General features: G+C 39.3%; 1 protein-coding gene across 2 annotated transcripts in view; it reads right to left on the reverse strand.

Annotated features, from left to right (window-relative positions):
• CEP192 (centrosomal protein 192) overlaps positions 1 to 22,706 on the reverse strand; it is a 106,651-nt gene that overhangs the window by 68,141 nt on the left and 15,804 nt on the right. Inside the window, exons 7-17 of one of the 2 annotated variants that reach the window (XM_090039623.1) lie at positions 21,981 to 22,103; positions 21,602 to 21,740; positions 20,129 to 20,283; positions 18,256 to 18,514; positions 17,690 to 17,830; positions 12,829 to 12,893; positions 12,538 to 12,738; positions 10,858 to 10,981; positions 4,035 to 4,165; positions 1,396 to 2,434; positions 1,176 to 1,302 (exon numbers count right to left, since the gene is read on the reverse strand). In XM_090039623.1, coding sequence (XP_089895749.1) covers positions 1,176 to 1,302; positions 1,396 to 2,434; positions 4,035 to 4,165; positions 10,858 to 10,981; positions 12,538 to 12,738; positions 12,829 to 12,893; positions 17,690 to 17,830; positions 18,256 to 18,514; positions 20,129 to 20,283; positions 21,602 to 21,740; positions 21,981 to 22,103 — 2,504 coding nt within the window. Of the gene's footprint in view, positions 1 to 1,175; positions 1,303 to 1,395; positions 2,435 to 4,034; positions 4,166 to 10,857; positions 10,982 to 12,537; positions 12,739 to 12,828; positions 12,894 to 17,689; positions 17,831 to 18,255; positions 18,590 to 20,128; positions 20,284 to 21,601; positions 21,741 to 21,980; positions 22,104 to 22,706 lie in introns of both variants that reach the window. The other variant, XM_090039622.1, reaches the window with a different exon arrangement.

Here is a 22,706-nt window from a genome sequence, read left to right on the forward strand (position 1 = left end):
AAAAAACACTTCTCCGTGCACGAGGTGAACTACAAACACTCGAGACTCATCTACATTTTTGTCATTGTACTAGATACTTTAAAGTTACATTTCTTACATTACAATAAAAGCATTACAGTACATTTTAAATATAATGCATCTTAATTTCTAAGAAAAAACTGTACCTCACAGTCCTAAGACCTTCAGCTGCATGTATATAATACAGTTAAGTACAGATCACAGTTACGCAACTTTAAGCGCATTTTTTTCCACTGTTAAAGTAAGAGTAAATTGAAACTAGCCTCTTGCAAAGTACAAGTATAGATCAAATAGCTATGGAACCAGATATACATTTACAACAGAGCTGGTGGGGCCTAGAGAAAACATATGGCCTGCAAGGGGTTGTATAGCACCTACCCAGCCATTGCCCCATTTATCTCTCTGGCTGCTCCAGGTGAGCATACAACATGGCAAAGCAGTCAGGACCTGCCCATGTGCATGGTGCAAGGCAGAAGGAATGCAGCCTGAGGGGCCCATGCTCATGCTACTGCAGTTGCTGCTGGTGCAGTTTGTATGGTGTGTGGCCCTTGGCCACTTAGATGTTGGACAGCTCTGATTTAAGATAGCATATTTGCCCCAAACCACAGTTGTATTATGTAAAATGTACTTTAGACACAGACCTACAAATCCAGTTTAGGCTTGACAATAGTCAGAATCTGGAGTTCATTAAAATGGTTTGGTGGTCCTTTATGGTAGCTACAATAGAGTAACTGATACAAACTGTCAGCTTGAGTGTGAAACAATAATTATGAGAGCCACAAAAGTTAAACCAGATATTGGAAGTTTTATTTGAAGTGATCCTTTAAATGTGCATGTTGCCAGCAGGAAGGGGATTAGGGTGTTAAATTAGATAAATAACAAGAGACAGCAAGATTACTATCCACCATCTTGCTCTCCTTCTCAAACCAGTAGGTAAATACAGAAAGTCAGCTACTGCTCAGATGTACTGCCATTTGCAAGTTTGGAAAGGCTATATACAATTAAAGACACTGAATAAAAAGTTATACCTAGCTAAAACAGGAACCTATGATATACCAAGTTCAAAAACAGACTTTTCAAATAGTTCAACAGGTAAAAATTCAGCATAGACTATTCAGAATGAATAATTCCTCTCCTCCCCACAAAAAAATGTTTACCCTGAAACAGATGTTCCAGAAGCTTCACTGGGAGAAGAATGAATTAGTGGTGAAGTGGAAGGTCTGAAGCTGCATAGCTCATCTTCTGAAGACTGCAAATCACATTCAGGAGCTGTTGGCTTCTGCTCTGTTAAAATAATAATTCTGTTGGCAAAATGCCACTTAAAAAGAGCAAGAGAGAACACAAGACAATGACAGTTAAGGCTGTATGGTTACTTACCAACACTCTTCTGAGACATCTCAGAAAGTTTTCCAAAAGTCAGATATTTTTTATCATTATCACAAGCAGTACTAGCTTCTTTAATTCTCTTTTGTATTTTTCCCCCTCGTCTTTCATCCCTGGTCAGTTGCTGTGTAGACTCTGCTTTGGTAGGATAATGAATACTAGATTCCTGGAAAAGTTTTAAGTTGCTTATTGACACTGTGCTTCTGACAGCAGTTCTATCCACTGACTCACTTGGTACAGGAACAGTTAAGTTCATCACCTTATCAGTTATACCAGTATGAGAACAGCCTGCAACATGACTGGTTTGCTTACTAGATTGTTCTACTGAAACAGACTTGACTCTACGTACCACCTCCTTTTTTGTGGCGGAACCATTCAAGAGCGCTCGTGCTTCCTTTTCATTAGATATATTTCCTGTGTCTAGTATATCCGAGGTAAGGCTAGCTCTCTTTGGTTGTGGATATTCACTTGTAAAGTCTGATGCTTCTGAAAATTTAGCCCCAATTATAGTTTTCTTTACATCCAAAGGAAAGTTAGATGCACACAAAAAATCTTGAGTGCTATTTCCTTCATGTGTCATTTCCTTACAGTTCAGAAGTTGGTTCTCTCTTCTTCGATTCTTATTATGCATCTTCAAATCCACTGCAAGAGTATCTTGATGTTTATGTTCATTTGGTAAAGAGCTATCCCAAATATGGTCCTGGATGGATGCTTCGTATTTTGCAAAGTTGTCAGGCTCGCTTCCATACTCAGGCTCTTCTGTTTTTTTAAGGTATTTCTCCATATCAAATGCACTGTTTTCTACATTGCTGGATAAAAGCTGATGAGTGGAGAGATTTGTATCCTTATCAGCTTCAGGATGGAAAGATTTCTTTAAATTTTTGTTTGAGAGTGCCATTATCATAGCAGCTAGCTGGGAGGGGTCAGCACTAATAGAAGCATTAGCAATTGCAGAAGCTATTGTACTAATGCTCAGGACAGAGTCTGTGGAATCAGGCAGCTTGGATTCAAGTTTACTTCTATCAAGTTGTTCCTACAACAAAAGAAAATTAATCAAATACAGCATTTGCTTTTTTAAAAACAACTCTGCATTTCAGCCTTAGCTTCAATTCTTCTCAATTTACTTTTGTCCAAGTGCTTTTGAATGTGTATCAGGTAACCATAATCAACACTTGGATAAGTTAGGTCCAGGCAATGCAGAAGTTTCAAAAAGTGCCTAGAGTAGTTAACAGAATGGCCTGAGTAAGTTTAAAAGAAATAGTTCAGAAAACATGGGATTCACCTGGAGAAACTGGGACCAAAGTCCCAAAAAGTTAATGGAAACATCCAAGAAGACCCAGAATTATGGTAGTTTACAAGGAGAGGCTACTAGCACAAACTGGATGAAGAAAAAGTTAAAAGATGCAAAACAAGACGACTCACTATATGATATCTTTATATCTCCAGCCCCTGTCAGGGGTGGAGAAGAAAAGGACTGTTTCTTCTACAATTTTCTATTGGCAAATAGAAAGCCAATTAACTTCCACCATCAGAACTCTTAGGTACCTAAACTAGATGGAAGAGCAAAGGAAAAAATTAAGCAAAGCTAAACAGACAGACACTGGGCAAGGTGACTCGCTAAGAAATCTGCATTAGTGGTGACATAAGCAAAAAACACGGCCCAAAAAACAAGACTATATTAAAAAAGGTACACTTTCCTGAGCAGCAGAGATAAGAGAATATTACAGAGGCATAGGCAAGACTGACTAATAACTATGGCGGTATGCAATCAGATGGAAGATCCAGTCAGGCTTAGTGTATTTAAACCTTGAACTATCTGGCCAGTTGCAAGTTATCCCTGCTGCTTAGGAAAGTATACTTTCTTCTTCTTTTTAAAAATATTCTTGTTAGTTACTGGAAGTCTAGCTCCCTTCTGGCTTCCTATAGAGCATGAGTACCAAACTTACCTACAGCCTCAAGACAGATCTTGGACTAGGAGGCCCCTCATGCACTGGATCAAGTCCAGGGCACAGAGTGATGTCTGTCACCGCAGCAATGGTAGACAAGTCATGGTCAAGGTACACAAAGGGTGGTAAGCCAAGGAACTGCAGGGCAAGCAAAGGCTGTATTGTGCGGCTTTTTGTTCACCTGTCACAAAGCCATGCCCACTGGGCCCCAGATTCCATGACAGGCCACTTACAACTTCTGGTAGATCACCAGGCCAGAGGGAATGGTTCTACAGATTAGGTCTAGCCCACAGGATGTACATTTCACACACTTACTACATAGCATCCATAGCTGGAAGAGACTTTTCTCTCATCTATGAATTTATCAGCCTGGATGCTGTTAAGACGCTGTTCTGTTCAAAACATTACTCAATTTTAAAATGAAAGAAACACAGAAAAAGTAGGAGCCCAAGATGACAGCTGAAGGAAACAAGTGTCAAAAGACAGCCTCTTTAGAATGCAGAGACCCTAGACAATCAGACGCTTCTGCTAAATCAACAGCAGAACCACATCTGATGCAATCCGTTTAGGTTATTAGGTTCCCCCCATCCATCATGAAAGGTCAGTTTTGACATTACCATGGAAATCCATTTTAAATATTCAGAGAAAATAATTCAGATAACTCTGCCTTGATTTTGCTATAAATACCTCTGCTTTGCTTTCTGTGACAGTATGCATATTAATGTTTTCATTTATTCTGGATACAGCTTCCATATCACCAATAGTGAACGCAGTTGACACAGAGTTTGTATATTCCTTTACATGCATGTCTCCATCTTCTGCAAGAGAAAAGGTTCAGAAACAGTTCTGGATAAATGGTCTACATTCCTGGGATGTATGCACCATTTAGTGCTTTCTACACATCAGTTAAGACTCAGTTTTACTTCGTATATCCTAAACACAAGAGCACTAGCCCTTAAAAATATGTCTTTCTATAATAATTTTTGGAATATTCCATTTATATTCCTTATATTTCATTTATGATGTGTTGTATTATAAAAAATATGTCTGGGCCTTGTTGGGGCATCTTTACTGTACTCATACTATACTATACAATACACTTTGGTCTTTAGCAGGAAGATTAAGGATATAACACCTTGAGTCAAAACTCATTAAAAGGTTATATACAGGTCAGAGGACACCTATACACAAGTGTGTAGGCTATTCTGATGCACTGTAGTTACAGAGTGTTGGAGCAGACTTGATTAATTAATTTAGTTTGCTGGAGAGTGGCAATTACCCCACTCCAGCAGATTCCTGCGTCTCAAGTATCAGCATCTCTGCACTTAAAAATGGCAGCAGGGGTGCTTGAACTAAAGCTCAAATCAATGAGCTGTAGTTCAAGCACCCCCATTACCATTTTTAAGCGTGGGGATGCTGATACACAAAACATGGCAGCGCCCCCTTACCTCCAGAGCACATGTAAAAAGTGCCCACAGAGGCAAATACCGATACGCAAGATGAGTTTAGGAGGGACAAGCAAGTGAACTTGAAGTGACAAGTTTTCAGAGCAAAGCAGCCTTCATAGCTTCCAAACCAAACAAACTGGCATACAGACATTGTATGAGTAAAATAAAGTCTCATAGTTATGGATGAAAAGCTATGCGTTTGGAGAGAAGGTGTCCTTGAAACTCAGAATACACCCCAAAGAATGCTGAAGAGTGGTAAGGAAGTTAATGAAGGGAATGCCACGCTGAGGTTTTGGTGTTTTGTCTAGATTTGCAACTGTTAGTCAGTCTAAAGTAGAGTGTTTTTAATAAGAGATACACATCTGCCTGAAAGTATAAAACAAGAATGATCACGCAGTTGGTTCTCTGGGAAAGGGTGTTTTTCAGCTACTAAGGTACCTTGGGAGCAGTCAGGGAATCAGTGGCACTGAACTATTAGGTTCAACTTCCATGAAGTAACAAAAGTCTACAGTTTATCTAACATACTTGGCAGAGATAATGTAACCTAAGCAGAGTAAGCCAAAGCTCAAGCAGTACCTTAGTCCAATAACAAGGTCTAACCAGTGTTAAGAGTCCAAGAGGGAGATCCTGACCACTGCTTTGCTGTCTTTCATGTCTAGTCAAAAGGATTCTAAAGTGATGAAGCCAGGGACCTTTCTAGTCCAAGAACTAGTTATTCCAAGTACCTCTCTCCCTGCAAGTATTATCTACGTAGATTTCTATTCAGAGATGAATAGTAACAACATCTTAAGGAGACCAGTCAGACAAGTATTAATTAGTAAATTCTGATCAGCAACCTTGATTAGAAGTCTCCTGTGTAAACTGATCTGTAGCGTACCAACTTAAGATATCACTAAATGCATATGGAAATGAACAGATTGTACAAGACTGCTTTCCCTGGCCATGGTGCAAAGCCAGAGAAATACAGTACTGGGAACTGACAGATTGGATGATGTCGTTCTAATAATTATTCTTCTTATAATTACAAAAAAGATCAGGGTTTCTCTTTTGGCAACAACTCTTCATGTTGAAGAGTTTATTCATTAACAGGTCTATTTATTAAAAGTAGGTGTACGTGTAACAACTCAAAAGCAGTCACAACAGTTTCAGTGTTTAAATCCAAGCAGGTGGATTTCTCTCTCATATGAATTTATCTTTCCAAAAAAAATTCTTACACAAGAGGATATGAAAAAACTGAGAAACTGTGTACTAAGAAAAGCAGATGCAGTTCTTGAAAGAGACTTCAGAGTGAAGAAATAGAACAAAAACAGAAAATGTAGTTTCTGCCTTGGTTTTGAATCTTCTGTGTAATCTTGCTTTTGGAGAACATCAGGCGCATCACTGTAATAGATGCACCCAAGACCTGGCTAAATTTTACCAGTAACAGGCTGGCTGTTGACACTGTTTGTTTGACTGCTTCTGGTAACCTTGGCAGACTAAGCTACACTAAGCAAAATGCAAGAGATAAGAGAATAAATAAGGTGAAGGGACATGAGGGATTAACAAGCTGGCATGTTTCAGACCATGCTTGTGATCGAGTCCAATCAGGCAGTGAGGCTATCTGGGTCTTCCTTTCTGGTCCAGATCCTGTAGGACATCATTAACGGCCATGGAGAAAACCCAGTGCTGTTGTGTTGCATTCTGGTATCCCAAGTGATGTTTCAAGTAGCAGCCATCACAAAGCTTTTTTTTTTTTTTTTTTTGCCTTTAGCTGAATTATGCTGCACTCATGATAGTTCAGCTGAAAAAAAGCTTCTTTGGGACCACGTATTACATCAAAATCAATACAACAGTAAATTCCAAACTAAAATAACTAGGTGATTCAAGGGAGCAACTACAATAAAATCTTACGTTAAAACAGTTTTAATATTGAAGGCATCCAATTCTCCTTCAGTCTTGATATTAATATTTTTAATTATTTGAGCAAGTTTTAACTCTTAAACCTCCCACCCTCTTGAACATCTTACAAAGACTCTGTCTTAACTCAAATCCCCCAGTAATGAATTACAGTGCTTGGATATATGGATAAAGAATTTATAGTGTGGTGAGATCAAAGTCACATTAGAACTAAAAGGTTCTGATACCAGGAAAAAGAGCTAGAACAAAATTACAATTTGTTAGTTTAATCATGACTGTTGTCCTGTTAAATCTCCCTGAGATTCCCCCTAACCTAGAAACAGTTTGCAGGAGATTATGCAGGGTCTTTCTTTTGCCTTGGGTCAAAATTAAAACGCAAGCACGAGGAGTTTTCAAGAAATTAGATACTGATTTCAATGGAACAGAAGTGGCAGCACTTTGTTCACCTATTAAAAAATGAGTGAATATATTAAAGTCTCTTCCAACTTTTTTTTTTTTTTGCAACAATAGAAGAATAGTCTGGTCGAAGTTTAAACATACCCATTACCTGCCAAAACGCTCCAAGACAGAGACTTCAAAGCCTCCTTTCAACACCAGTACATGTGATGAACACAATCAAACGGACACTACTTTAAGTTTTTCTCCTCGTTACCAGGGTAAGAATTCAGAAGTCCTACTCTTTTCAACAGCAAGGGATGAAAAACTGCAAGGCCCAAAATAAGGGTGGATTTGATTTAAATCATGATTCAAATCACTGGCCAGAAAGCCTCAACTTAATCACCGTTTTCTACAAAGAGTGCATTCTTGCTGTTTGATATCCTCTATTCATTTATTTTACTGAAACCTTGCACTTTTAGAGAGGGAAATGTACACACACTTTCAAACAAACAAGAGGGGTTGCCAATCAGGTCTGTTATCTCTCATCTTCATGCGCTGCTATTAACAAGGATGTTATCTCTGGAGACAAATCCACAGTCTGAGAACTGAAACTAAGCATCACAGAGATGCTTAATGGGATCCTAGACTGAGCACTAAGTCCCATTGGGTAGACTGGTTTTATTTAATCTTTACTAATCTATAGAGGAGCCTCTGGAAACCCGTAAGATAGTCCATGGCCTATTGTGACCCATTTATAAAACTTCTAAAAAGGTTACATGAATAGACCGTCTCAAATAACATACAACTAGAAGTTATGATCCCTATTCCATGATGATATCTTCAACCTTGAACTTATCTTAAATTAAAACTATCTTTTATATAAGCTTATTTTTCTTAAAAAGCATCTTAAAAATAAAAAAAGATTAAAATACAATTAAAAGTATCTCATTTAAATTTTAAAAATCTGATTTTTTTTTAAGAATTGTGGATTTTTACCCACTCTGCCCCAAAAATAATCTCACATGCACCATATCTAGAGTTTTTGTACAATATATGATTTCCCTTATGGGATGAATCAGGGGTATCTTATACCCCTGAATATTCCAACTATTGAAGCTTCAAGATATTTGTGGATGAACTTGCACAGAACTGGAAAGTTTCATAAAATGGAACTATTTCTTTCCCAATATCAGCCACTAAAAATTACTTTTTTGCAACCTCTCTTGGCAAGTTAAATTAACTGTTGAAAGTAACATAACTTTTCATTAAGTTCTTGCCTAAATATTAGGATTTACAAGAGACGGGCAAATATGCTCAAAATGACTGTTTTCAATATGTTCTGGAGATCTACCAGGGCAAATTTCTCAAACATAGGTAATACTAAAAGAAATGTAGGTATGGACAAAGAAGGGAATTTTAAAAGCACAAAGGCTTCCAATTCCAAAATATCACAAATCATGTAAGGCAGTGTGTTGTGATTAAGGACGACTGACTTGGTAGTTTTAAATCAGGCATAAAAAAAATGGAGTTTTAACAAAAGTGCAGCCTAAACAACCAATATCCAGATTCCTTTATTCTGTATTTTGTGCACCATATACACATCAAAATTAAGTATAAATCTGAAGTTTCCCCGCTACAAAAAATCTCAGGCTATATCACAAAGATCTTAATTGAGCTGCAGAACAAAACATTGCTGACTAGAGCAAAATCATGTTAGTAGTACCACACTTTTACACTTTTTTTTAGTTTATTTTAATGAGAAGTGGTTGATATTTTAATACACTTTCACTCTGTCTTTCATTCATTATCAGACTGCTCTTAATATTCAGCCTTGAAAAGACCTAATGGAATCAGACTTACTTGGGATCAATGGAGGCTTTGCTTATAAGTATTCTACAGACAACCTGACATGAATGATACATAATAGAATGCAAGGTCAGAAATCAGACCTCTTTGCTGCAAAGCTCATCTCATTACAATGCACATTTGGTTCTCTACTGAAATACACAAATCAGTCAAAGCTTTCAGAACCTTTAGATTCTAGTTTTGACCAACAGGAATATGTGAATTCAATACTATGAAAGAGCTTTTGACAAATTCATGGTTTGTTATCAACAACCCTTCTAAGTCATAACCTTTTACTACGTGACCCCTCACTTCTCATGCCGACTAAATACCATAATGCTGCTGCAAGAACAGCTCAACTATTAATGGTGCTAATGAAGACAAGATGTCAAAGTTGCCTTTATTTTGTCTACATCAGCTCAACTTGCGATTTTGATAGGTATGTAGGAGGAATGCTGTTTGGGGAGAACTGAGGGAGTGGAGAGAATTTGTTTTAGAGTAATTATATTCTATCCAAGATAACAACTAAAGCGTTAACCTGCTGATTCTATTACTGACCAAAGATGCGTTACCACAGGCAAGATATTCTTTCAAGCCATGTAAGGAATGCATGCTCAAGAAAGTTTGATGAGTGGAATTTTTCACTGATGCTAGAGTCGATGTTGTTAAAGAAACTAAAAAGAACAAAAAGGCCCTTCACAACCAGAGCTCATGAAGCCAACATAGTTTTCAGAAAGCTTAATCTCATTACAAAAGATGCTTTAAAATACGTTCTTGATCTTTCGGGTCAGGAGGGTTTTTTTGGTGGTAAATTATGCCTTGTCATACCACAAAAGTCTGTTTATCTCTAGATGTGTTAGTACTTCACAGGTTGTTGGTGAAGCTTTTTTCAGAAATGAACTCTGTTAATAAAGCAAAGAAGGTCTGCCATAATTTTACTATGAAACATACACCCTTAGCTTTGTTCCACTTCCAGAATGGATTTCAATGAATCAACATGACTGACAGTTTTCTCAGAAGATAGCCTGGTAAGAATGCACTGCTTCTTGCAGTGCTTATAATCTGTCCCCAAAAATGTACATTCTTGAATGATCAGGCATTTTTGCCTAATCTTTGTCTCATTCTCTCTCAAGATATTTCCCTTCCCACACTAGGGAATTAGGAAGAAGTTGAGCACTATATACTAAGAATAAGACGATATTAAAATTCCCTAGGATTCTACAGGCCCTTCCCTCCCTTGAGCAAAAGCAATTCCTCAACAAGGAATGATTCAGACACTACTGACCTTCCTCCACAAACAACACAACAGTTTAATTACATATAGTGGAACCAGAGATTTTTTTTCCCTTGGGGAAAAGAAAGGGAAGATGTCCAAACTGTGATGAAGAGAAACAGACAGACACAAAGGCTTTTCCAGTATCAGTTTCTTCTCGTCTCATACAAAAGGTTTACACTTTTTCAACCCATACCTCAAATAAATAAAACAAAACTTTCCCTCTGTTCCTCAAAGTAGGGATTTAATCTAGTTTTCCTATACAAGATTAGAAAAATGTAACTATAGGTAGCTATATAAATATGAGGTTTAAAAAAGTCTAGGTAATAAGTGCCCCAGGATGTTCTGCAATACCGGGGGGGGGGGGGGGGGACGACACACAAAAAAAAACCAACTAGTTTTTCCAGTGTCCTCAAAAAAGGATAATCTGAAACAAGAACACTTGATAGTTATTTCAGACATCAGGACCCTATTCTGTCCTTTTAAAGAAAAAGGGTTTTTTTCAAACCTTTCTGGAGAAAAGGACTAATGGTGAACGGCGACCAAGTGCTTTTCACCTTCGGGATTCTATTCATAGTAAAATCTTTACCAGTTTAGTAATAACTAAGAATACTAATACATAGCTATCAATCCATCAGACAGAACTTATAGTACACTTGTTTTAGAATACCTGGAAATACATCGGAAAGTTGTGATCTTTCTTCATGTAAGTTACCTCTCGATGCATCAGATTCCCTTAACAAAGCAACAGGCTGCTTTTTCTCCGGAGATGTAATTTGATAACCAAAAGATGGCTATTTAAAAAAAAGAGAAAAAAAGAAGAAAAAAAAAATGTTAGGGTTTTTTCCTCCCCTAAAAAAGGGCTGTGGAATGTCTACACAAATTATGGTAAGGTCATACATAGGATCATAAAGTAGAGCAGGGAGGGACTTTACAAGGTCATCTTGTTCCAGCCCTTCCCAACCCCCGCCCCCCCTTACTGCAGGATTACTCCTGACTCAACCATTCTAGTCAAACAACTTTCCAACCCGCTCGTATAAAAATATCTGAACAATGAAAGCACTGAGACAGTTTTTCACTCCACCCCAAAGATCATTTTTACAGGAAGATGACAGTAGCTCTACTTAACGTACTTTTATTTCATAGTTTCATAGTTTCTAGGGTCGGAAGGGACCTGAGCAGATCATCTAGTCCGACCCCCTGCCATGGCAGGAAAGAATACTGGGGTCAAACGACCCCAGCAAGATGTTCATCCAACCTCCTCTTGAACACGCCTAGGGTAGGAGCCAGGACCACTTTTCTTGGAAGTTGGTTCCAGACCCTAGCCACCCTGACCGTGAAGTAGTGCCTCCTGATAGCTAACCTAAACCTACCCTCTGCCAGCTTGTAACCATTATTCCTGGTCACTCCTGGCGGTGCTCGGGGGAACAGTGACTCCCCCAATGCCTGCTGATCCCCCCCGACTAGTTTATAACAGGCCACAAGATCCCCCCCTCAGCCTTCTCTTTTGGAGGTTGAACAGGTTCAGGTCGCGTAGCCTCTCCTCATAGGGCCTGCCCTGTTGTCCCTTGATCATACGAGTGGCCCTCCTCTGGACCCTCTCCATGCTGTCCACATCCCTCTTGAAGTGCGGCGCCCAGAACTGGACGCTCTACTCCAACTGCAGCCTGACCAATGCCGCATAGAGGGGGAGGATCACCTCTTTGGACCTGCTCGAGATGCATCTGTGGATGCATGACAAGGTGCGGTTGGCCTTCCTAACTGCCTCCCCACACTGCCGGCCAATGTTCATCTTGGAGTCAACGATGACCCCAAGATCCTTTTCCGCCTCCGTGCTGACAAGAGGGGAGTTCCCTAACCTGTAGGCATGGTGCTGGTTGTTCCTCCCGAGGTGCATCACCTTGCACTTGTCTGTGTTGAAGCCCATCCTATTCTCGTCCGCCCACCCTTGTAACCTGTCAAGGTCTGATTGTAGCCTGTTGCATCCTTCCAGTGTGCCCACGTCCCCCCACATCTTAGTGTCACCAGCAAATTTGAACAGGGTGCTTTTCTTTCTACAATTTACCATGCAACATCACCTCTCTAAAATCGGAAAACCAACTTGTCACTGGTAGTTATCACTAGTAGTTAGAATGGCTCCTTACCATTTCCCTAGACTTGGCCTAACCCTCCCAGTCTAAGAACAAAATCTGTCCAGACCTTTCATTTATCAGGTCAGAATATTACAACTGGAGTAAATGAGAAGAATGGACTTCTGGAAGAAATAATTAACAAATCTAACCAGAGTCTAAGATTTATTTTATGCAGAGTTGAAGAAAGGGATAAGAAAAAATGTTAGTTAGCCACGTACCCTTTTTACATCACTGCCTCCACCAAGACAACCAAGAGCTTCAGATCTCTGACTGAAGAACTCTCCCAGAGACAAACATAAGTAGCTAGCATCTTTATTAAGATCAAATGTCTGCGATGCTCTCAGCAGGTTATAGCTGTTGGCAGATTTCCATGATATATCTGCTAGCCCAGTTGTATTTAGTGTATCTATTTTCCCTACCTGTGAAAAGACATTTTAAAATTTGTTAGAAATTGCGGGGGGAGGGGGGCAGCTTCCTGTAAAATGGAGAGAAACATTGTTGTTACTAACCTGCAAAAATCTGCGTTCTCTCTCAAATTCTTGTTCATCTTGTGCAATCATAGCAACCGCTTCAGCTTAAAAAAAAAAATAACCAAAAACTTATATACATTGAAATAATTATAGAACACTATGAAAATACAGCTTAGGCTTTTAAACTGTCATATCAAGTTAAAATTTACAGTGTTTTACCAAAACTAGTCAGTGCACACTGACACAGCTGACATGTAAGTTGCATGCCAAGCAGTTTGGGCAAAATTGCAGTTAAAAAGTGATAACGACTGCTTATATGCATATTTAAGAAGTGTCCAAATACCTCTGTCAATCTAGCCTGAGGGTGAAGAAAAGTTCCTATTTTAAGAACAATTCAACCCAGATTCCTGCTATTTGAGACAGTCTTCAGAGTTGTATGGTCCATAGCTACAGAAAGTAAACTGACTTCTGAAAAACTTCTAAGATGTGTTTAAGAAAAAACATTTTTCCCCATAAACTGCTTTAGTTAGAGCAGGTGCGTTCACCAGTTTGTTAGAACACCTAAAATTTAAAAAAAACAACCTGATAATATATATTTGTTAGGAATGTAACCTCTTGAATTGTATGTGTATTATTAGCACAGTCAAGCCCCGCTTAATGCTGTTTCGCTTAGCGCTATTTCACTATAATGCTCATTTTACATTGATACTGGATACCACTTAGCACTCAAGAAAGTTTTCGTACAACGCTAGCAGGCATCATACAGCTGGCAGCAGGTTTCGCTTAACGCTATTCTGCTTAACACTAGGTTTTTCAGCTGCCAAATAAGAGCGCTCATTGGAGTTGCCTGTATTTTCTAAATAAAGCTTTGGTTCCAACAAGGAGAATCTGTAGATCTGGAACATCAGTCTCATAGAGAAGTTACCTTGCAATCTTACTTCTGGCCCTTTGTATATATCCTTATGAAAACCTAATAATTCTCTAGGATATAGTATAATATACTGAACACATTCTATGCACGAGGAATAGATGACTAAAATCTGAAACAAATATGGTTGTTTATAGCAGGGATTGTCAACTGGGGGTATAGGAGCAGGGCCAGAAAGATAGGGAAGGGCAGCTGTGCGCCTCTGTGAGCCGCATAGGCGCTACCTGGCTGGCTGGATGCAGTGGAAGCACGGGGGGGAGCTCTCATGCAGCAGCCATGGCTGCCACCTACCACCCCATGGGGCTCCCACATGCCCCCTCCCCTCCAGGCCCAGCTGCCAGGGGTACACTTATTAAAAGAGCCCCTGGTTTACAGGACCACCACCTCATGTAAACCAGAAATTGTGAGGTGAGAGACAAACCTGGGACTGAGTTGGTATACAGAGAGAAATGATGGTTGTTTGATTGGAGATTTGCAATATTAGGTGAGATGTTTGAGTTTATGTTCCTTATCTTCCAGATGCATCACTTAATCCATAGAAATCCTGATTTTTAGCACTTAGCTCTAAAGTTAGAAGGAGCTATGGATTCTGAAGTTTACCACTATGCATCCAGAAAGCCCAGCAGATGCTTTCAGAGCATGTGTTTGTTCCTCGGCAGAGATCTGGGCTTTGTTTTCCTTGGGGAAAAAAATGACAATATGTGGATTTTCTCCTTCAGTGGAGAAAAACCTGGGAAACTCAGCGTTTCCCCTTGCAGGCTGGCATATTTCCAGCCTGTAAGGGGCTGGGGGGAGCAGAATGCAGAAAGTGCTTCATGAATGTGTGCATGCACACAGCAGCAAGGCAGTATTGTGGAAAGCAGCTCCCACAGCGTTTTCCACGAAAGTCTACGGGGACAGGAAGGGCATAGTCAATCCATCTGGGGAATGGGTGCACATGCCCCACCCCAGATTTCTGCGCAGGTTGGGAGTGAAAGGCAATAGGCACAGGCGTGGGCAGGGGCAGGGCACTGGCATAATCAGGGCTGCTCAGTGCCACAAAGCAGCAGGAGGGACAGCTACAGCTAGACCTCCATCCTGGTGAGCAAAGTGGGCAAAGGAAACTCTGATTTTCTCTGATAAAAAACCGAAATCAAATATCAAAATATATAGGAATTTATAATTTATTTTATTATAATGACTGATGCACTTTTAGCCTCCAAATTGCTTTAAAACTGTAAATATATTAAAAACATTGTGCTCAACTGATAACTATGTATTTCACTTTAATTACAGAAAAATGTGGATTGGGGTTTGTTTGTTTTTTAAATCAGAGAATTTCAGATTTTTAAACAGAGAAAACCAGGATGCCTATTATTCAGACTCGGTCTGTTTTATATACACCAACAATTCGGGGAGGTTTCATTAAGTATTTGAGAGGCAGATTATTCTGGTGAGCCACAGGAAGCCCAGGCAGAAATAAATATTGCCATTTCTGTGCAATTTAAGGATAGTATACAGTAAATGACACTGGCCTACACTCTGAAAAATGGTTTCAAATCTTCGTTCTATTACCCTATTATACCACACACAGATGGAAGTAGGGCTGAAAAATAAAGTGGTAACTAACATAGTGACTGATGTTCCGGCCTTAATCCATTTACATTCCACCATTTATAGGTATGGCCAAAAGTGCACAAACTGAAAGAACTTTACAGTGTCTGCTGAGGTGCTACGCTCATCCTTCACACTCATAGTGGGAACAGAGGTATCAAGTGGGGGGAAGAGATGTGCCCACACCACTCCAAGTTTTGGGGAGGGTGGCTTTTTTGTTGTTGTTATTTTGTTTTGTTTTTCTAAAGGGCTAATGATGAAAAGGACCCCTAAGTATTTGGGAATAGAGAGGAGTTGAGGAATATGTATGTGGACTAAACTTCTTGAAAAATGTCAGCTACTGTATATGCAAGTAATCTCTCCTCAAGCAATGGCTAAATATGTGTTACATTCTTGGCAATTCCTAAACACAGGTGAACAGCACAAAGACTTAATCTACTAAATTCCAGATTGTCCCTTCAAAGCTTGCACAGATGCACAATACTTCCAAGGAAGGGAGACAATCCAGGCTGTAGGTAAAGGACAGCTTCACATCTCCATATGCATTTACACACACAGCAGAGCTCACTGCTGGCAGCATGGATGCTGCCAGAAGGGTAGGGAGCAGTCACACAAAGAGCCACTGGTCTGCAAGATACTGGGGCACACAACAGAAAGAGTAGTGATTGCACATCTCCTAGCACAGAGGCCAGGTACTATAGTACTCTTAGAAGGATCTTGTGACACCATCTGAGAATCACTAGAGTAGAGTCATTTTTAAGAGACCCTACAAATTAGTGATCAGTACACTCTGGTGTTTTCAAAATCTGTTTGTATGTCTGCTTTAGTGACGATCATTCAGTAATATGATAACTTTACATGACAGAGTGTCTGAAAACTTGAGATTCAATATTACGAGTCTGTACCAAATAAGCATTAGAAATAGGGCAGGGAGGGACCAAGTCATAAAGTTTGATTAGAAGGTAAAAACTAACACTATACCAAAGATAATATTAACACTTTAAAATTAGTAAGTGAGCAGTGAAAAGCAACTGAAATGTCATCCAGTTGATTCCATTTTTCATTCCACAGCATGACTATAACATTCTCTTCCTGTAGGACCAAAAGATAACTTTGACCAGTTTCCAAACAAAAGATTTTTTCTTTCTTACACAGAAAGTGAATTACATTTGCTTACACAATAAACCTCTACACTGATACCTGCTACTGGGCCAACATACCCTTTAAACCGGAGGCTGGCAACCTATGGCCCACAGGACTGTGGAATCACCAAAACTGGCCAGCGGATGTGGCATTTCAACTATGAGCACTCTTCCTGTACTGCTGTGGGGCCAAGCACCACCAACAGCCAGGTTCTAGCACCCACTCACCTCTGACCTAGGGTGGGTCATTCTGGTCCACAGGCAGAAGGTGTTGCTGCCCCCGCATTAAAACTATAATCCCCACTGGAATAGTTTTGGGCTCCACAATTCAAAAAGGATGTGGAGAAGCTTGAGAGAGTCCAGAAAAGAGCCACACGCATGATCAGAGGTCAGGAAAACAGACCTTATGATGACAGGCTGAGAGCCATGGGGCTCTTTAGCCTGGAAAAGCACAGGCTCGGGGGTGATCTGATGGCCACCTATAAGTTTATCAGGGGTGACCACCAGGATCTGGGGGAATATCTGTTCACCAGAGCGCCCCAAGGGATGACAAGGTCGAATGGTCATAAACTACTACAAGACCCATTTCAGGCTGGACATAAGGAAGAATTTCTTTACTGTCTGAGCCCCCAAGGTCTGGAACAGCCTGCCATTGGAAGTGGCTCAAGCACCTACATTAAACACTTTCAAGAGCAAATTGGATGCTTATCTTGCTGGGATCCTATGACTCCAGCTGACTTCCTGCCTTTTGGGCAGGGGGCTGGATTCAATGATCTTCCAAGGTCCCTTCCAGCCCTAAGGTCTATGAAATCTATGAAATTTATGAAATATAGTCACAGTATGAGAAGTCTTCAGAATCCCAGACTAGAGGTTTATGTTAGTCTAGACAATTCCCCGTCAAGAATGATGGGGGCAAGGGTGCTGTGATGGAGTGCCACCACCTACTGCCCCATGCTGCCACTGTTCTGCCTCTTACAGGAACCAAGGCGGGGAAGCCAGGGCCAGCACTACTTTGGAATCATGGGGGCACTCGTCCATGCTTGGAACCTTGATTGGCTGTTTCCACCAGCCAATTAGAGCGTGAATAAGGTGTAACAGCCAGCCAGACTTAGGTTTTTATAATATTAGAAGATACTGTAGGTAGCAGCACAAAAGCACAGTCTTAAATATGCATGAGAATAGCCCGATGGGGGCCCCCCCCACAGGGAAGAAAAAAAAAAGGAGAGAAGTTACTCACATCCTGTTATGAAATCCTCACATATTTTACTGTCTTCAGACAGATTTATGTCTTGCTCTTTATCAAATGATGTATAATATGCAAGGTCAGTCACCCATTTTCCCTCTTCATTTTGATAGACAACACTATGGGGTTGATCACCTGTAAGAGACCGTGTAGCAAATACTGTACTGTTGATTGACACACAGTACAAACCTTTTTTCTTACTTCTAGGAATAAAGGACATTATTTATAGCAAGACAAAGTAAGAAAGTGTGACTAAAATTTACTGAAACTGTTAAGAACTTAAATTGCGAAGTTTTAATTCATCAGATTACTTGTAGAACAATTTCATACATTAAAAACAAATACACAATACACCCCACAAAGTTGAACTAAATTTTTAAATTCTACTTAAGTCATAATAAAGGACTCTCTGTAACTGATATAAAAAGATTTCTCCTCAATTCGTGGTAACTCCATATTTCTGTGAGGGAGGAAAGAAGAGAGTGAGGAGGGACAAGAAACAATATTGTTTGAATTATTGTAATAGATTTCCTAGAGCAACTGACTTTGTCATGCTGTACCTTGACGTTCATTTTCTCTGCTATCAGCAGTTGGAGACAAATAAGTATCAGCCAGACCAAGTTCACACTCATTAGTCAAATTTGTATCCATCACAGATGTATTTTTACTGACTGGAATTTTAGGAGTAGTATCATCCACAAATATCCCCTTGGTTAAATGCAATACTTCTGCATCAGATGAAGAGGCCTGGTGCATAGAGGATTGTGTTCCCTGCTTCAAGAGGGCTTCCGAGAGGTTATTCTTATTGCTGTCTACATTCTGAAGATATAACAAAGATACTTTAACTTCAGCAATATTGATGGATTCTGGCGTACCACCACAATTCATGGAATCCTTAAAAAGATAAAAAATTTAGAAAAAGATCGTGGAGACTTTTCACAAGACATTTTTAACAGCAAGTCAGTTTGGTATATACATTTAAACTAGATTAAGTTATATTGAACTATGTTTTTATTTTAATTCAGCAAAAATGATCTTATATTAGCATTCAGTACTAATAAAGCTTATTTATGTCCACCAAGTTTCCATTGCTCAAGTTGCCTCACCATCTTTTCTGACTATTTACAAAACAACAAAACTGAAGTGGAATGCCCCAAAATATACCAATTGAAACTCAATATTTCCAACCAGGGGAAGGGAAGAAAAAAAAAAAAAAAGAATTCCACCCTCAAGATGAGTTACAGCTTAGTGCAAGTAACAGTAATTTCTGAACTGGCCATTTCCCTCATTTTTCTCCTTTAAAGTAGAGAAATCCACATTTTTCTCTGTCACTAAAACACAGCCAATACTAAGCAGAAACAGCTGATTCAACAGCAAGGGTGAGTGAGAAGTCTTTAGCACAGATCATAGTTGGTTTGGGAATGTGGAGCACAACCCCTCTAACTTAACACCCAGGACTGGTGTGTCCACTCATGTCAGATTCCCACTCCCCCACTATCAAAGGCTAGTTCAGATCTTCATGGACCAGATCCAAGTTTTTCCACAGGCTGGACCCGGTCCATGAGCCAGAATGTTGCCAACCCCTGTTCCTGTACCCACTGTAGATACTTGAAGATGCAGGAAAAACAGAAAATTATAACTATTTTTGTGGATCAAATGCAGTAATAACTGCATGCCAGAGAACAGACAGAAGTGTTTTAAGTTTGCTGTTTAATTTCAGCATGCCCTCCTATACCTTATTTAAAACACAAAACTAAACCAAAAATCCACTCCCAATTGACTCAAAAGAACTAATCTTAACCAGTTTGAGTTCCCTTGATTGATAATATTCCTCCTGGTTTCTAAGGGCTGACTGGCAAATCCAGTTCTAGAAAAGCTGTACAAGGCAGTCAATTCAGCACTGACTATAGTTGGGGGTTGTAAAAAACAGAGTAAAAATATGGCAATATAATAAAGACCAGGTTACCCATCCCTCTGCTCATTTTTTTTGAAGTCATATCCCCCTCTACTCTATATCCCTTGCTTTCTGAGGAGCTACACATTTCATTTTCCTAGAATGATACTGCTTAGGTCAGGGACTCTCACCCAAAGTGCCACCAGATCTTTTGCAGGATGTTGCAAGGTACAGGGAGATAAGCAGATATGCAAAGCCACAGGCTTGTACCTGCCTGGCCAATCCCTCACACACACCCACTTCCCAGACCACCTGAAAGGAGGCAATGTAACATGTAAAATTAGTTTTTGAAATTGGGTGCCACTCCATCCACAGAAGTTTTGGAACGGATGTCTCAAATCCAAAAACATTAAGAACCACTGGCCTACGTCACCTAAAAATAAGAAAACTATTGCAATACAGAGGTAATATTTTAGATAAATAAATATTAGTATAAATATTTTGTATTTACACACACCAAGACCTCAAAGTTCTCTTACCTCAGCATAAACAGGAATAGCTTCAGGAATAACACTTGTGAAAGGAGCCTGTGCCAACTCATTTTTAATCCCAACTCTCTCCACTTCAGGACGAAAAGATGGTACCCAAGTTACACCATCTTCATTTCTACTCTCTTTAATACTGCAGCCATTACCTGCAAAATGAGAAGAAAGATACAGAAGTAATAATAGTAAGAAACTATTACTATTAGTTTATTTTTTGCTGTAAGAGCAAACTGATTTAGTGTGAAATGACATTTAACATGTCATTTGGCTGTATTAAATCAGTGATAAACTAAATGGATCTAATGATCTTCACTTTTTTTTAACAGTCCAATCTAATTTTGGGGAGGGGTTGTTTTTGTTTTTTTTAAATATAGGTAATAAGATAGAAGTTTTTCAAAGAAGTTTTGAGTTTTCACTTAACCTGTGATGGATGGGCAATGGTTCACTCCTTGAAAATATTTTAAGTATTACAAGAAATAGCAGCAAATAAATTATCAGTTGTTACAAAGAACACTGTTTAAACAAAGATCAAAATACTCTAAAGAATATCTGTAGATTTTTGTGTATTTTATGTGCTGTAGTGTTTTCTTGGTGGTTCCTAAAAACATGTCAGGAGCACTATATCCCCCACACTTTCCAAAAGAGCTTGGGTTTTACTATGTTCAAGTGAGTAGAGACTACTAAAGAGTACAGAAACTGCAAAATTATCTCCATATACATTTTTCATTTGAAAGTTTGTATAACACAGGTTTTAGCAAGGTGGAAAAAGGTGATTAGTGACAAATGCATCAGCTGAAAAAAAAGAATGAAGACGGAGCTGTCAGAGTATCAACATCTGGACCCTGTTCAACTGTCACATCTTCCTAAGAAACTTGTGAATTATTGTATTTACCTGACTAATTCAAATTTAAAAACAAATCCTCAATAATTAGATTCTTTGCATTGAAAATTATATATTTGTTATAAATTTTGCATGTAGAAAGCCCAATTCTTGGGGGGCCGTCTTAAATTCATCTGCCCCAATGCTCCCCATGCAATTCCCCCTCCCTTCCTGTACCTTACAATCTCCACCACACGCACCGTCCAAAACAGTATTATACATTAATGAAAAATCCCTGAAGCCATGGGATTGATAAATGATTATTTTGCCAAAATTATCATTATAGTTATCACTAGATAGTAAAATATTGTTCGGGGAAGATTCTAAGTCACAATACAGTCATTTACCTGGGACCATCTATTCTTATCCATTTTATTGAGAGTTTGCATAACATTATTTTTTAAGGGGGGCTTGAAGAGGCAGTGTTAAATCTCAACTAGGACTTACCTTCTTTGTGACATTAAGGTGTCAAAGGTTCCAGCCCCCGCCAAGATAAAAAAAAAGTATTAATTAAGTGCAGTAGCAGTTTATGAAGTGTTGCTGTTTCTCTAAGCTGCAGTAAGTACAGAGCTGTGAAGTACACATACCTGTTATGGGCACACTAAGAACCTGGTTCTCTGCGGACTGACTGTACTCTGTCTCAGAATTTGCCACTGTTCCAAAGAAAGGTTCCTCAGAAATACCTTCTAGTCCAGGTCTGAAAGTTGCCCTGTTACTTTCACCTACCTGTCGAGAGGAAAAAAGTTCAGACGTTCAGCAACTGCATGTTTACAGTAGTTCAAAATAACAGCAAGGTCTTTAAAATACCTGATCTTAAATACTGACATTAGAAGAGTTACCTATGAGGAAGGGTGTAAGTAGTTAAGCTGACAATTAAATGACTTTCAAACTTGGTTCCCAACTTTACTAGTTATTCTATTCATTTGCTGAAGATCTAGAGGACAAGTATCACATGACTGGACTTACTGTTTCTGGCAACAAGAACTGTCCTGTTTGTTTGTGGTGTCCAGCTTCCCCCAGTTCATGTGTCTCTTCGTTACTAGCAGTTGTAGCATCCACTCTGGGTGCAGCTCCATGAACAGTAGGCACCTGAAAATTGTCCCAAACCATTAGGATTTAAAATTCAGCTACAGCAGATGCATCCAACTCTTAATCATTTGCTTTCACAGTAATCCAAAAAGGTCTCCAGTACTTTTTTTTTTTAATTCTATGATGCAAAGGACTTTCTTTGCCAGAAGACTAGTCCTCAAGTATCCTAACATAGCAAATTGTTTTACAGGACTGTAGTTACAATACTAGTTTTCACAGACGTACTACAAAGTACTTAACTAAGGTTATATGCATATTAAGCATTATCAAAAATCTATGCAAAAGTGAGCCCAATTTTCTTACAAACTGTCTACCAGTTGTAAAACAGGCATGGTCTTCAAGCCATTAGAGGTTTATGGTTAGCTATGTTGAGTTTCTTCACCATTGTTCCATCCAGATAAAGGACTTCAAGAAGAAGCTGAACTAGGAATATTAAAACACCTCATTCCTGCTAAGTACTGAATGAGCAAATACTGGAATATCCATTTAAGAAAACCAGATAGAGGCACTTCACTGCAACGCAGTTACTTTAAAAGTTAGTGAACACTGCCTTTCCAAATGTGGTCACTACGCGAAATAGCCTTTAAGTGGTTCTTGAAATGG

Source organism: Crocodylus siamensis, chromosome 3 (genome assembly GCF_052110815.1).
Source record: "Crocodylus siamensis isolate JL-2025a chromosome 3, ASM5211081v1, whole genome shotgun sequence".
Lineage (NCBI taxonomy): Eukaryota > Metazoa > Chordata > Crocodylia > Crocodylidae > Crocodylus > Crocodylus siamensis.